The sequence below is a fragment of the Cherax quadricarinatus genome, chromosome 42 (genome assembly GCF_038502225.1).
Source record: "Cherax quadricarinatus isolate ZL_2023a chromosome 42, ASM3850222v1, whole genome shotgun sequence".
NCBI classification, from domain to species: domain Eukaryota; kingdom Metazoa; phylum Arthropoda; class Malacostraca; order Decapoda; family Parastacidae; genus Cherax; species Cherax quadricarinatus.
In genome coordinates this window covers 3,746,449-3,763,032 of record NC_091333.1, presented here as the reverse complement: position 1 = coordinate 3,763,032, position 16,584 = coordinate 3,746,449, and the positions used below count along the sequence as shown (strand labels likewise).

General features: G+C 35.1%; 1 protein-coding gene across 1 annotated transcript in view; it reads left to right on the top strand.

Annotated features, from left to right (window-relative positions):
* LOC128695600 (uncharacterized) overlaps positions 1–15,625 on the top strand; it is a 295,135-nt gene extending 279,510 nt beyond the window's left edge. Inside the window, exon 11 of the mRNA XM_070093224.1 lies at positions 271–15,625. Within this exon, the coding sequence (XP_069949325.1) occupies positions 271–1,712 (1,442 nt within the window). The 3' untranslated portion in view covers positions 1,713–15,625. The remainder of the gene's footprint in view (positions 1–270) is intronic.
* The last annotated feature ends 959 nt before the right edge of the window (positions 15,626–16,584 follow it).

Here is a 16,584-nt window from a genome sequence, read left to right as displayed (position 1 = left end):
GATTATGTGTGAGTGAGGTGAAAATGTTGAATAATAATGATAGTATTTTCTTTTTGGGGATTTTCTTTCTTTTTGGGTCACCCTGCTTCGGTGGGAGACGGCCGACTTGTTAAAAAAAAAAAAAATAGGTTTATTAAATATAGGACAAGCAACCCCACTTAAAGAAAAGAGTACTGTACTGCATATTCTGCTTATGTCATTGACCAGTGTTTATTTCACTTGTATGTAATATGTATATTTAGTTTAAGATGAAAAATTTCTTAATTTCAGGTAAGAATCAACTGATTGGAACATTGCAGCCTCCCATACCACCTCTCCAGCCACACCAGGGCCGCAATCCTTGCATGGAACGCAACCTGATTCGAGAAGTGCCCCAAGAACTCAGTGTTTCAGGCAATATCCTCATAGATCATTTGAAAGGCAGTGATATAAATTCTATTAATGCTATCAATTCTGTGAACTTGATGGATGCCTTGGATGTTCAACAGGCTTTAGAGTCTCATATGTTTACTAATGAACAAATGATGCCTTTGTTGAATGGGCACTCTAACACTGCTTCAGTAGTGTCACAGCCACGCCCTGCACTTCCCCCACCAACCTTAGTTCAGCCAATACCATATGTACAGAATGAAGTTCGTTCTATTGATAATCAACCTAAACGACAAAACACAGCTGTACGAGAGGAAGACAATCGTGATCATGGTTATAGTAGTGGAAAAGGTAGCCCATGGCGACGATGGCGTAATACTTGGGAAGATCGATTGAAAGCATTAATTCCAAGGCGACGGCACCACAATGTTGAAGATGAAGAGAGACAAGAGATATTAGTTACCCCCACTAGTAGTAGTCTGTCAGAGCCACCAACACCACTGACTGCAACACAGTCAGTGACAGTCACAGCAGCACATCTACCCGTGCAAACTGAGGTGCTCCTCACAAATGGTGGCCCTCATACTATAATTTCGCCAAATCATTCACTAAATACACAGCATTCATCACTGCCAAATTACATTGCCGAAACCGAGATTGGTATTGCAAAACTGCATCTACAGAATGGCTATGCACCAGTAATTAGATCAAAGCAAGGATCAAATGATAGTGGACTTAATAAATCAAGCGAAAATAGTGCTAGTTTTGTGGACAGTGATAATTCTTGTGAGAAATTAAAGAGACCTACAACACTTACTCTACCAGATAGGTCACACCATAGTCTTTCAAATAAATCTGAAAAACAACAGTTAAATCAGGAGATTAATCAAGACACTCAAAGTACAGACTGCCAAGAGAGTAATCCTGGATTGGACACTGAAGAGTCACCACCATTAAGGAAAGCAAAGCAGCGCGTGAAAACCCCCCGCAGACCTATGAATCCTCGTCTTTCACTGTATGATGATCGCATCATGGGATGTGATGAGAGTCAGGAAGATGGGCAAGTTATCAAAGATGAAGCTTACTTGGATGAGAGCCTATCACATTCCTTACCTCTTCACATGGATACCCTGGAGCAACAGCAACCATTCCTCACTAAAAGTGTAATTGTAACATCAGCTCCCTCTCGGAATATGAGTGCAGCTTCCCTGAGGCATACAAAGGTAGCTAGCACAATGAGCAGCAGTAAAGGCAGTAGCAGGGGTGGTAGCCAGGCATCACTTGGACAAGAGCTTCCCTATACTCATACTCAGCCAAACCATCAGTCAGTTGGTGTTTTGTAAATTGTTATTCAGGGAGGTTAATGAAAGTGCGCCTCTTAAGGTAATCGACCAGCTGCTTACTTTGTATATTATTTTGAAATGTAAGTCATCTGATGTATTTCAGAAGTTCAGTGATATAAAATCTCACATGCCCTGTTGAGTGTGTGTGATTTAATGTAATATTCCAAATTAATGTGGATACTGAGTTAAGCTGCCAGTAGTGTGGAAGAGACATATTATTGTTAGGACAAGAGAGCACTGCATGTTAATAACATATGTTTGCAAGCTTTTAGGTTTCCATTTTTATATTATTTCTCCTTGGCTTTAGTGTTTACCTGTAGATAATTCTGTTTTATGCAAGTAGACCAACTGATTTTTCTATAACCCATAGTAAAGCCATTTTGCCTTGAAAAGTGATATTTTAAGCAGCATTGTTTATAAATAGAAAAAAGCTAAAATATTGTATGTGGCTATTTTTCCTTTTACATAATTTTATGTATAGTCAGCAGAATATTAAAATGCAGACAGTGGCTACTTTCTTTTAAGGGATTTTAAAGATGATTGTTGTATTTTTGTTTTTTAATACAGCCGGAAAGGCTAACACATTCTAGTCTATATTAAGTAACTACTCCATATGCCTGGTGTGGCTTGACACGAGACCATCCGAGCAATGTTTTTCTCATACAGGTGTAAATTATTGAGTGAACAGTAATCCACTTCTCTGCTGTATGAAAAATGTGAAAACTATATAGTATATTGTATAACAGTTGCTTATATATATATACAGTACCTGTAATTCTCATTAACCTTCAAGATTTAGCATATGTTTCCTGACAGATCCCATTCAGTATTCTTTATATGTATTATACTGCAGTGGTTGACCAAGTACCTGGATAAGAATGTGATAGCATTGAACAATGTAGAAATGAGGCACTATTAAATTAGCGAGTCATTCAAAGATGTGATAATTATTAACTAAAGTATTAACTTGGTGTCCAGTGATGAAGAAAAGACTACATTCATAGCTCATTTTCAAGGTCATTTTAACTGTTGCTAGAGAGGTCAAGTCAGGTCAACACCAGGAATTTTGTATATGGTTTACTTTTTCTTGCATTGGTGTAATTTGCAATTATTATTGTTTTTTACAACTTATTATCATTTAATTTTATATATATTTTTTATATCAGGATTTACAGATTTGACTTCTTGTATGAAGAATGGTATGAGGGTGTCCGAGCACTGAAGCTCAGTGTCATTGAAGGAAAATTCATCTTCATCTTGAAAACGTTGGATAACATTGAGTGATTTTTAGATACCCACTTAAATTTTCTTTCGAAATTTGTATCCTTGGAAACATTAGAATGAAATTATTATTGTGGTAAACTACAATGTTAGATGTAAAAAAACAAAAAAGGCTTTGCTTGCAAAACCAAAAAAGGATTTTTGTTAGGTAGCCATGGTTTTTAGTTCTCCATAAGTGTACTATTTCTCCCAATTTAGTTCAAATGCAATTGTTTATATTGTTTTGCTGGATCAGTATTTTTTAAGGGTCAACAGTGTTTTCCCAGAGTCAGTCTAGAAGTGGAAATAAAGGAGATTTTTATATTTGGTGGTATTTAACTGAGCTTCATTAAGACAGCTTCCCACATGACAATGTGGTTGCTTAGCATATTCGTACACTTTGTATTTTGAAATTCAGTATCTCGAATTTTGTTTTCATTTGTATTCCTGTTTCATTATTAAATTTACATTGTGTTTTGTGAATTTGGATATACTGTATTTTGCTGGAAGATATATAAACTTTTTTCTTTGCCAAATTCTTTGAATTTGGGTGTACAACATTTTTTGAAATTTACAGTTAGTAAATGTTTTTCGTTGCAATATATTCACTTGAGATATAACCCTAAGGCTTTTGCTGGACAATTCATTCCCAAGAAGATCAAGAAAAAGTGGTAACAATTCGTTTTGCCTGTGCCAGATTTGCAAGTAAAGCTTATTCTTGCTTAGCTTTAGGTCAAATATACCATAAAAAGTTAAGCAACTGGCTCACTGATGTAGGCTTTCACTCTTTATCAGGACACTCCTTGACATATGAACTCTAATTTTTATAATATTTCTGCCTAAAGAGTTGTTGGGTCACAAATTTTTAATATGCATCTTCAGGTTTGTGTTACCTCTCATCCCTTTTTTAATATTCTGTTGTTATGAAAATTAATTGCAGCTCCAATTCTTCACCTATAATATTTTTAGACCATTTTATTTCCATTGAGGTTAAGTTCTTTATATTTTTTGCCTTTATAAGAGGCTAGAAAAATAGTCTTTCCTCACTTTCAACAAGAATAAAGATTTGTATTGTTGCTAAGATATATTCTAGGTAAATGGAATGCCTGGACGTAATGTTAACCACTGAGTTATGTGGAATGCTTGGACATAATGTGGCCACAAACCCAGCGACTAGATTTAACCACTTTTTCTTAATTATTTTCTAACTGAAATTAAGTCTTGCTGTATACATGACATGACACGAAGTTTGAGATATCACAGGAAAAAAGTAAACAAAACCAAAATATATGTTAAACATATAACAGCCTCTTTGATTTAAAGGGGCATTTAAATATCTTCTGCAAGGTTTGAAAATATTTCCACTTGAGAGTAGAGACATACCTCGCTGCTCAATGATTGGGATTGGTTCCAAGATTTCAGATGGTTATGGGGGCTGGAATAAATGGGAGTCCTAAAACTCTTAGAGGGAAAAACCAAAGTTTTACAAAAGGAAATATTTGATCTCAAATTTACTTACAAACATAGTACAAAAGTAGTTTAACACTCGCCAAGCGGCCATCCATACATGTAACACTCACCATATATAATAGGTTGGTATGCTGCATGTTGTGGTTTTGTATGAAAATGTGATGGAAATTTATTTAGCAGCACATGGTGGTGAGCAGTCAAGAGACATATGTTGGTATTCTTGCCTAAGTCTTTAAAACTCAAAAGGGAAAAATGACCCAATTTCATCTACATATTATACCAGTGATGTAACCATCTTCTCACAGTATAAGCCATGATACATGTCTTGGCATGAGAGGAGAACTGTGTTTGGCACCATGTTCTGATGTACTAGCTAAGCACATCACTTCCATTTTTCTCTTCCATTATGAAAGACAGTGCTGTAATTCAGCTGCACTGAATGCTTGTTGATGAGTATAACCGGCATCTCCGACAATTTCCAGCAAAACAGTGTTTCACAACTTACCTTGAGAGAAAATGTGTGGGGGGCACCCAAGTGCAATGTGCTAACACTGCTCAGTGCCTCACTGTTAAGAGGTTACCCCCTTCAACCTAACACCTTAGTGACATACAGCTCTTCTCATTGATCATAGCAGTCTTTGTTTTTACCTTGTATCTTCTCCTTTTTTTCCCTTGTCATTGCACTTTGGCCATAGTATCCAAAAGGACTGCAGTGATACCAAAAGTCAGAGGGCAAACCAAGAATATTTGATGTTCATGAAAATATTGAATGCTTTTAGTGGAAGCTCTTATGGCTGAGATTATGGAGTGAATGACATGAACATTGAGTATAGTGACTCAGTCAAAAATTGTGTGACTTGTGCAGCTCATTAAAATGACTTTTCAAGACTTTGAGACTTCTCGAGAAGACAGTTGTGTATTAAACAGGAGCTCTGATATTGAAAGAAACATTTAAACATTTATGTGGAGAGTATGAACCCTTCTTCCTCTAGTGAAATGAATAGATAAAAAATGGCTAGTATGACATTTGTGCAGCTCAATAAGACAGAAGTTGCTGAATGTACTGTAATTCCCTATTTGAGTTTATGAGGAAGTGGGAACAGGTTAGCTCTAGTGTTGGGTGGCAGATGATGTTGTTGCCTAGGTTTTTAACATAAAAACTCAAAGGAACAAACTAATTTCTTTATTTTTTACCAAGTGATATAAATGTATTGTCATAGTTATTATAATCCCTCTATAGAGCCTACTTCCAGTGTGACATTGCTCGGCTCATTCAACTTCTTTACTCCCCACAATTACAAGTTTGTGTGAGTATGGGGATATTAAAAAAAAAAAAATTGGGAGACGTAAAATTGTTGCGAAGGTTTTTCAGATAAACATGGAATATTTCTCCATGCCATAAAATAAAGAGTATTGTGATAGGACCACTCAGGTATAATAGTCGAAGTGAATAGAAATAAACAAGCATGGTATGTTCCCAAGGAAAGGAGCAGGTTGTGCCAGGCAGATAACAGTGGAAATAACTTGCATAAGCTACATCTGACATTTGACTTGTGTGTTATAACATTGATAATAACCCCAGATTCATAACAGTAATATAGTGTTGCATACTGCCAGTTCAATTTTTTTTTTATTGCAAAAAGGGGCTTGCACAATATGCCAAGAAAATTACATGCAATCTCACCACCCAGGGCACCATGAAAAATTATAAACATTTTCAAACTCGACCTACTGGAAAAACAAACACCTTACCGGTGATAGCTCAGTTAACTAACATTCTGCAGTATTATCCAAATTAGCACTAAGCTCACTCCATTGTTAGTTTGGATACAAAACTTATCAAGCAATCATTGTCTGGTCAGAAAATTTTCTTATTGGTGAGGAAAAAATTATGATTGCTATAACTGACATAGAAAAAAGTGGAGGTTATATATATGTTGTACTATACTCCACTGCCACTTACTCTCCTGTGTCAGTTGAACACCAACCTTTGAGCTCATGCAATTTTTTTATACTGTGTTATTTTACTAAGACTTCTTCTTTCTTTCAACACACCGGCCGTATCCCACCGAGGCGGGGTGGCCCAAAAGGAAAAACGAAAGTTTCTCCTTTTACATTTAGTAATATATACAGGAGAAGAGGTTACTAGCCCCTTGCTCCCGGCATTTTAGTTGCCTCTTACAACACGCATGGCTTACGGAGGAAGAATTCTGTTCCACTTCCCCATGGAGATAAGAGGAAATAAACAAGAATAAGAACTAGAAAGAAAATAGAAGAAAACCCAGAGGGGTGTGTATATATGTGCTTGTACATGTATGTGTAGTGTGACCTAAGTGTAAGTAGAAGTAGCAAGACGTACCTGAAATCTTGCATGTTCATGAGACAGAAAAAAGGACACCAGCAATCCTACCATCATGTAAAACAATTACAGGCTTTCGTTTTACACTCACTTGGCAGGACGGTAGTACCTCCCTGGGCGGTTGCTGTCTACCAACCTACTACCTATATTTACTAAGACATGTGCTCATATAGTAACAACAAATGTTTATTAATTAGATGGGATTATTCACCATAAAAATTATATATGTGATTTTCACTATTGAACTGGCACAGTTTAGCTCTGTATTGAACCTTTTGTATCAGTGTTTCATTATTTGCAATTTCGTGCATTTATATATTTAGAAAATGAGTGTAAGCAACACTATTAGGATAGTGTTATGAGGGAGAAGTTCACATCAGAGGCTAAAAACAGCACCACCATCAACATTGCACATTTAATTGCAACAACCACAACAACAACTACAGCCAAGGTAGCTCTAAGTGATTTTTAATGATTTGTTTTTCTCCACTGTTTCTTTTACAAATGCATTACACTATAGTGTATTTTATACTGAGTGCTGTACAATGTATGATGTATAATGTATGCTGTATGCTGGTTTTATGCAAGTGTGGTGGGTTCATATTTTTTCAATAAAAATCAGTCAAGGGAAGTGGAATTTTCCATTTGTTTAAAATGCATCACTCATTGGTATTAAAATACTCATGACTGAATATTTTATCAAAGTAGCTGTATAGTAGTGATAATTCTCTCACCCAGACTTAAGGTTGAATCATGATCTTTTGATCAAGAGAATTAACAGTTTAGGTCATTGACCTTATAAGTAACATTTGTTTTATTAGCCAACTGGATAGGCTATGTAATTATGGTTATTTTGTACATTTCATTACAAAACTCCTGAGGAAAAAAGGCAATTTCTTAGAAACTTTATAAGAACATAAAAAAGGAACACTGGAACAGGCCTACTGGCTCATGCGAGGCAGGTCCACCGGCTTCAGCCAATGCCTTAACCTAGTCAGGTCAGTCAGTCACTTAAGGGAGGAACACGGAATCTGATCTAGTTGCACAAGCTAGTCAGGTCCAACTCACACCCACTCATGTATTCGTCCAACTTATTTTTAAAACTACACAACGTCCTAGCTTCTATGATGGTATACATGTGTATAAAATGAATATACACACAGGTGTATACAGGAAATGAATGCATTTGATAAAATACATAAAAAAATAAAGTTCAGTGTAAAGGAAAAAAAATTGAAATTCAGTTTAAAGGAATATTATAATTATAAATCTGTAATTCTTCATTAATCTCTGCCAAACAAATACGAGCAGGACCAGACTTTGACCTTAGGCACTAAGCTATGTCAGGTTTAAGAGGCCTTAAAATTTCAAGCATTGAAATAGGTAGCAGTAGAATATGGGTGAGGGTGAGTCTAAAAAGTCTTATAAAGTCCAAGGCTTCAGCGCACTACACATGTATGAGAGGAACATAGTTTATACAAGAAATCAATACATTTGATTAAAAAAAAAGAGGAAAATAAATTATATTTAAAAGAAATATTGTAATTAACTATGCGACTCCTAAAAAATAAAAAAAAAAAGAATGTGAATCTGCCACACCTATATAAAATTCATACAATATATACAAGAAATTAATACATTTGATTAAAAAATATTTATTAACCACTGCCTATTACTATAGTGATGAAGTTGTGCAACCTTCAGTAAACAAACACTTTTTTGCAGTTTCCATAATGTGCTTACAAGTTGGGCACTTATCCACGAATATAAAATAACACATGTCAAATAAATTCTCATCACAAATTGTTTCACAGTTGCTTACTTACTTTATAAGCAGTTAATACTTACAAATGATGATTTGCACTTAGTCATTGCAAATATTCAAACATTATTTTAAATACATATTTTTTCTTGGATTTTTACCTAAAAGCAAACATATGTCGGTCATTTGTAGTATGTAGTGACTGTAGCAGCAGCATGCAATGGATGTGTATGGATACCTTCCACACACTAACAAAACACAAAGTATTCTCCATCCTTCCCCAATTAACAACCAGATAAAGGACCCAAGAAAAAGTGAAACTATGCTAAATGAATTCTATTTTCTTAGAAACGCTCATATTAAAACCAGAGATGTGCGGCAATATAGAAATTTTCCATGTGTATTTTTGTTTTTAAAAGTAAAATTGTAAACTATGCAGTCACGAGTGCCGAGTCCATTCTTGATGAAAAGTTGCTGGTGTTCCTCCAGACCAGTGGCTGCTAAAATTAACATATTATAACTGGTGTATCTTATCCAACCTGTTTTAAATTAGCCTAAATTTAGTTACTGTTGCATTATTTGACATCAATCAAATTATATACATGTACTGTATATGATTGTGTGTGTGTGTGTGCACATGTGTGTGTGTGTGTGCATATGTGTGTGTGTGCATGTGTGTGTGTGCATGTGTGTGTGTGTGTGTGCATGTGTGTGTGCATGTGTGTGTGCGTGTGTGTGCATGTGTGTACTTATCTAATTGTGGTTGCAGGGGTCGAGTTATAGCTCGTGTGTGTGTGTGTGTATATGTGTGTGCACATGCACGCGTGTGTATACATAATAAAATAATTGCATTTCTTTTAACTATTTTTGTATGCTGATAATATAAATCTTTCACTATCCAAAATGAATCGTAAATAAATGGTAGTACTGTATTCCCAAATGATAATGGGCTTAACAAGTCACATATTTTTATCAAAAAGTAATCCCAGGGAAATATAATTAATTTTCTTTTCCTTAGGCATAGTAAAAAATGATAATGGTCTAGCATGATAACACTTAGAGGTTAATCTTTGGAAGAGGGATGTATTCCTGTTATAATTCTATTCACTGTTCACCTTTTATACTAAATATATGGATGATCATAGTTTTTTCAGTGTTACCATAGCTCTTGATAAGGTTAACATGTTTAAAATGTAGAATATCATTAAGTATGGAATGACAGCAGGCTATCTATCTTCACTAGAAACATTTGTATAAAGGAAAAAAGTATCCCTCCAGTGCTATCACAGTGCTTGTACACTATCAACCAGTCAAGTCCAGAGCACTTCCATTGTTAAGCATTGTATTTACAAGGTTTTATGAGTCTTAGGTTTAACCTTCCATACAGATTAACCTGCCTTATGTGATGCATATTACACCAGCCACACAATGTGTATACCATGTTCTCTCTCTCTCTCTTTCTCTCTCTCAGCTTGTTACTTGTTTTATAGGGAGCTCTGCTGCTGTGGGTCTGATAGCTGGCTTCCACTGCTTATTTTCTGTACAAAAAATGTTAATGGATCAAGTCGCCTTCCTAGTGTAAGCTTTGTCCTATATTATTGGACAGTGTTATATAGCTTTCCAAGCTACTGAATATGTTTAAAGAGGTCAATGCAGATGTTGTTTCTGTGGTGATATCACCTCATGTACTGCTGTGTTGGGTCAGTAGACTCATCTGTTAATGTGATACATTCAAGCTCAGCTTCAGTCAAGTATTTAGCTTTTATGAGATGACACATTTTAAGTTGAATGTCGAATGTTGATGTTAACAAAGAGGCTCCCCCTAATGTGCAATAGGTTCATCTTTATCAAATTAAAAATTGCATGAAGTTCTCGATTGTATAATCATATTGCTCTTAATAAACTTTCAGACCTGTGAAAAAACCATAGTGTGGGCCTCATTAGTAATTTAATGGGGACTCAGGTCCCTTGTGTTAAGCTGTACCTCTATAGACAAATTATAAAGAAATTTTGATTGCAAGTAAGAGGTACAGACTCAAGTTACCTAATTCTTAAATTGCACCACTGACATAATTTTAATATTGTATGCATTATCACTCCATATTTGTTGCATATTCTATATGCCATTATCAAATACTTTTATATGACCAGCTGACTTTTAACCAAACAAAACTGTTAAGTTATTTTTGAACGTTACAATTCAAGGGTATGATGACTTTTTTTTAATGATATTAAGGTTACTTTTTATAATTGTAGAGGCATTTTCAAGGGAAGTTAAATTTGGTAGTACAGTATTGTATTAAAAGTGAGATTCACTATTAAGAAATGTTAACTCTGATGCTGATGTGAAAGTTGCATTTCTGAACTCATTATGATTAAAAGTTGTTACATATTGTTTCATGTTGAACTTGACTGGAGTGCTTTGCTGAGACAGAGAAGGAGTTAAAAAGTGATTTTGCTGAAACATAGAGAAGGGGTTAATGTGTGCTTTGCTGAGATATAGAGAAGGGGTAGTGTAATTTACTGAGACAGAGAAGAGGTAATGTGATTTACTAAGGCATAGAGAAGGAGTAGTGTGATTTAGTGAGACATAGAGAAGGGGTAGTGTGATTTACTGAGACAGAGAAGAGGTAATGTGATTTACTAAGGCATAGAAAAGGGGTAGTGTGATTTAGTGAGACAGAGAAGGGGTAGTGTGATTTACTGAGACAGAGAAGGGTTATTGTGTGACTTGCTGAGATATAGAGAAGGAGTTAATGTGTTTATTGACTTGGGTTGCCTAGAGTGCAGTGTGTATGTATATATGATAGTGCGAGTTTGTGATGCCAGGTTATATGACTGGTTTGTAAGGTTTTGTACAGAAAGATTCCATCAAGTGCTTGTTGTATTTTCTGCCTTCCCCTCTCCCCCAAATGCATGTGCACACATACCTATGAAATAAATGAACACATGCACATTCATGCATATGCACATATGTATAAGCATGCACACACATAAATGGTATAGTATGTACACAAATAGATCAGTGCAAATTAAATTTTAATTTGATAATGTCATCCCTAAAAAAACGACATCACATATTTTTATTGTCTTGATTACCGTTCATAGAACTGGCTTTATACAATTTGATTTTTCATCTCAAAGATTTTCATGAATGCATTTAATTAAATATTTGCATAAAGTTATACTATATGATATAGTAACTGAAATTGGTTTTATATGGTCCTTCCAACTGAGCGCTCAATCACTGATTGACCATTTGTTTAAGATATACGTATATTATGTCCATGAGCATTTTCCATGAATTCTGCACAATAATGATGAGTTGACATATGACACTGCTTCACTAAAAATTTTTAATAATTAGATTTAATTTTTTGTCGTTTGCAAATTTTACTCATATATTCCACATTTAACTTGATCATGGTTTAAATCAGGCTGTATAAAATTTCATGTGCATTTTGTACATTGTGTCAGGAGCAACACTAGAAAACAATCTTAGCTATATGTATTAATAAAATTAATAAATTTATTTGAAAGTTACTTCATGGAAATTATGCTCAAGTGCTGTAGTTATTCTGGACACACACGGCACCAGTCACTTTCTTAACTTTGTAATAAAATTGGTTTTGCTTACAGTAGCTACTGCAAAAAACATATCAAAACATGCAGTACATGATATATAAATCTGTACATGATAATCCTGTTTAATAGGGCACAATTGTAAACCCCAAAGTTGGACATAGAGAGATTACAAATTTATATTAAAATAATTTTTCAGTTGAGACCATACCTGTAATTTTTTTGATCCACTTAGAAAAATTTATTGTGAGAAATGCTGGCAGATTCTACATGAAGTCTTGACACATTTTTAGTTTGATTGTTTACTGTTGCTAATTGTAGAACTGCTCTTTCTCGCCAGTGTTTGTGTATGCTTTGTGATGATTGAATATCTGACCAAGTCATGTTTTAATATTGTATTGTGGCACCATTCAGTGTAAAGTATCGTCTCATATAATGAGTCGTCTTAACATGATTTTGAAAGTCTGTAGATTTAAGTGCTGCAGAAGCATGATGGCTGCACTATGGATATAACTATCAATTATTAAATTGCCTATTCGAGTTTGCAGGGGGTTAGCTCCAGCTCTTGGTCCCACCTCTTAATTTTCAACTGACTGACATGACTGAGCGTGGCACAGTTGTAATGGTCTTCGTGCTTTTGATGTGACACTTCATAAACTGCATGGTAATGCAGTGCTAATAGATACACAATTTTGCAGATAAAAGAAATGTTTATGGTTCTTGCGAAAACTTGCAAGTTTTAATGATTTAGACAGCAAATTTTTCAGATGATGATGACATGCCTCTCCAGACACTTAATCTCAAAGAGGGATGAGAATTTCAGAATATTTTGACACTAAATAACCATGGTGTACCAGTGCTTTATAAATTTCTCTGATTTTTGTATTTATATTTTCCCTAATAAAAATGAATCATTGACATTTTTAGGACTGTATATGAGGAAATGTAGTCGATGCCTTCCAGTTTTGGTAGAGTACACAAAAACAAAAAATATCAAGGTCAAGATTTGAAGGCGCTGTTGAGCTCCGAGAAACATTGTGTTAAATATAAGACTGTTGAAATGTGCCATTAGAAGAAAAAAGATTCAGGTGAACAGGCAGCATTTTTTAAACTGTTGCAGATTTCAAGTTTAAGGAACATTTCTTTTTGGATTTTGTAGTATTGTGCAGTCATCTATTGAAGAACATTTATTTTTATACGTGTGAGCAGTTAACAGAATTGTATTTTGAATTTTTCTTAATTACAATATCATAGATTTTTGGAAGAGCTTATGAATGCTAAACTATATTTTCTTCATATCTGAGGCACATGTGATTTTTATCTTTTATGTTAACTTTAGTATCATTTAACCCCCTATCTTTGTATAATTCATTGAACTTCCAAACTGCTTGTTCTTTTTGTGGGCTGATGGTGGGACTTCCATACAACTTTCATCTCTCAGAATGATGAAGTAGTTTGCATTGGACTGCCCTCTATAGCCAAAGAGTATCATAGGATTTGTATACATTATAGTGATTTATTATTTGTTCATCATATGTAATTAATTGAATGACAGTATATCTCAAAATATCAATGCACTTCAGTAGTTGAAATCCCAGTAATTTTACCTGGCTTAAGTTATTTGTTTTTATAATTTTCTTAGAAGCCTAATGTGCGTTTAATAGGGACCTGCATTTTGGATATTTTAAAATGCTTGTTGCCTGTGTTGTACTGATGATATTTTACTTATTTTTGTAATCATATTTTACATATACTGGCTGTTATGTAAACCAGTTTTAAGTCATATACATTAACTTAATTTTATAATTGAAAGGAGAATGCATAGATTATATAATTTAAATGTATGTTTAAGAAATCAGTACTGTATTCATATTTCCCTTTCCCAGCCCCCAGTTGCCATTTGTACTTTTGGCCTCACAGAGTTGCATGGATCATATAATGTGGTCACCAAAATTGAGATCTGTCTTGTATGGTACAAGGAGCTCTTAGTCTTGTATGAATGTGATATCTTGACTTCTAGTTACCATATATGGAACTCTGAATTTTTGGTTTCATATTTTGTGATCTCTCATACTTTACACCCAAAACCTCTTCAGTACTTTACCATTTTATATTATTTAGTGCTATGTGTTCTTGGTCCTTGATATGGGACCTCTGGCTGTGTCCATAATTGTAAAGTTATTGTGAGTCTTGATAGGCCAGAATTCTAATATATCACTGAGAATATTAATTATAATAACCAATGTCAGTTAAGACCTATAATAATCTTAACAATTCAGTGTTTAATTCTATCTTGAGTTGTATATTAGAATTGTTATCCCTGAGATTTCAGTGGTGCCGAATATTTGTGTAACTTTTTGTGTCCCAAGGCTCACGTGAAAACTCTATGCAAAGGCCTGTCTTGGCCATGTGAGAGAACAATAGAAAGCCACATGTTACCTAGGGTTGGAGTGTATATACCAGTGGGTATGGAAGTCAATCATATAGTATTGAACATGTGTGCTCTTTTAAATACCTTCCTTCACACTGTGCTGAAGGTGTCAGGGCTGTGATGGTTTGTTGGCCGCAGACTTGTTGACAGTTTTTGTTCCCGTGTCCATTATCCAAATAACACTTCAACATAGGAAAAAGTCTTATGTTAATATAAACTTACTCCACTCTGACATCTTATGATTATCACTCCTTACACTCTTGTCAGCACATGTGGATGAGACTGCATCATTCTGCTAGATGAAATAATAGACAAACCAGGAGGGAGGAAAAGCTGTGTATTATAGTGAGCATATTACTGTATAGCTTTACATATTATTTTTAGGCCAAGTTGACTTTGTTGCATCAGAGCTTATAATTTTTATCAGTAAGGGTGAAGTCTAATTTATTGTTTGTGCAATTTTCATATTGCTTATTACATATCTCAACAGCATTCTCATCCACATTAATGTGCAATTTTCATATTGCTTATCTCTACAGCATTCTCATCCACATTAATGTGTCAGTCACAAGATGAAACAGATCTTAGTTATGAGTTTTGAAGAGTTACACAGCTCTGTTACAGGGTCTAGGGAGGTACATCTTCCTAAACATATGGTCTGCCAGTTGTATTATGTTTTGAGTTCTGACCTGATGATAGTCCATAGATACTATTTAATCTACCATATTTAGCATGTTAAACTGACAAGGATCATCAGTGCTGATTGTTGTACATTATGACAATTTATGTGTATGGAAAATATAAGATAAAGGCAACAAGAGGTGAGACACGAGAATTAAAATTCTGTACCATTCATTTACTGTCAGTGGAAAAATGAATTAATCACTGCCTTTGAATGAGTTAATATTATTATGCACAACTCAAGCTTAAATTAAAAATGGTTGACATAATCTTCCACTGATAATCCCCCTCTGTGTTTCAAATCTATCGGTCTTCTTGCTAATTTTCAGCCTATGTAAAAGAAAAGTAAATAAATAAAACGGTACATACATTGCATTTTATTATATCCAGCAGCTGCCTAATTCTTAAAAATGTCAAATTATTTTGCCAGAATTTGCTTTTAACCATGGAATTGCTATCCATTAGTGTCTTCTTTGGTGAGAGGGAATCAGGTAAAATGGGTGGTTCAGTATTGACCCACCTGAGTAAATCTGATCTTTAATGACTAGGGTCAAGCAGACCTTAGAGGTCATGAATCATTTTCAATTCCATGTCACACAAATAACCCACACATAGAAGAGAGGAGCTTACGACAACATTTCAGTCCGACTTGGACCATTTACAAAGTCACACTAACACTCTTCACACTAATCTCGTTCATACCTCTCCTCCCTCTACAGATGCTCCTGGTGTCTACTCTATTTCTTGTTCCTCCTGTCCTCTTCAATACTTTGGAGAAACTGGTCGATCTCTTTCTGACAGACTTAGGGAGCACAAAAATAGTGTTAGGCTTGCCGACACTTACAATGTTCTTTTCTGTCACGTCAGAGATCACAGCCATCCTATTGACTAGTCTTCTGCTAAAACTGTCTTCCCTACTTCCAACTTTAACAGTCGCCGTCTGGTTGAATCCTCCCTAATACACAACTTTCCTTGTATGAATCTTAGTCCCGGCTTCGTCTCTATAGATGCCTTCCTCTCCCACTACATTGTAAAATGCTCCAAACTTCATAACACTCGTGACCTAACCTGATTCCTCCTTATTTCTTCTCCCTCTTTCCCTTTCCTTTTTCCCTTTTCTCCTTTGGGTTGTCTTTCTTCTGCCCTGTGTATTTGTTCCTTCTTTATTTACTTATTTATTTGTTTTCCCCCCTTGGTGTTATTGCTCTTACCCTCTGTGGGCACCAGCTCCCTTGCAGTGCTCCTCTTTCTTAGTATTTGACTGGCCCCTCCTACTCTTACTACCTCCCCACTACTACTTCCTTCCACATCCACTACTACCACCTCC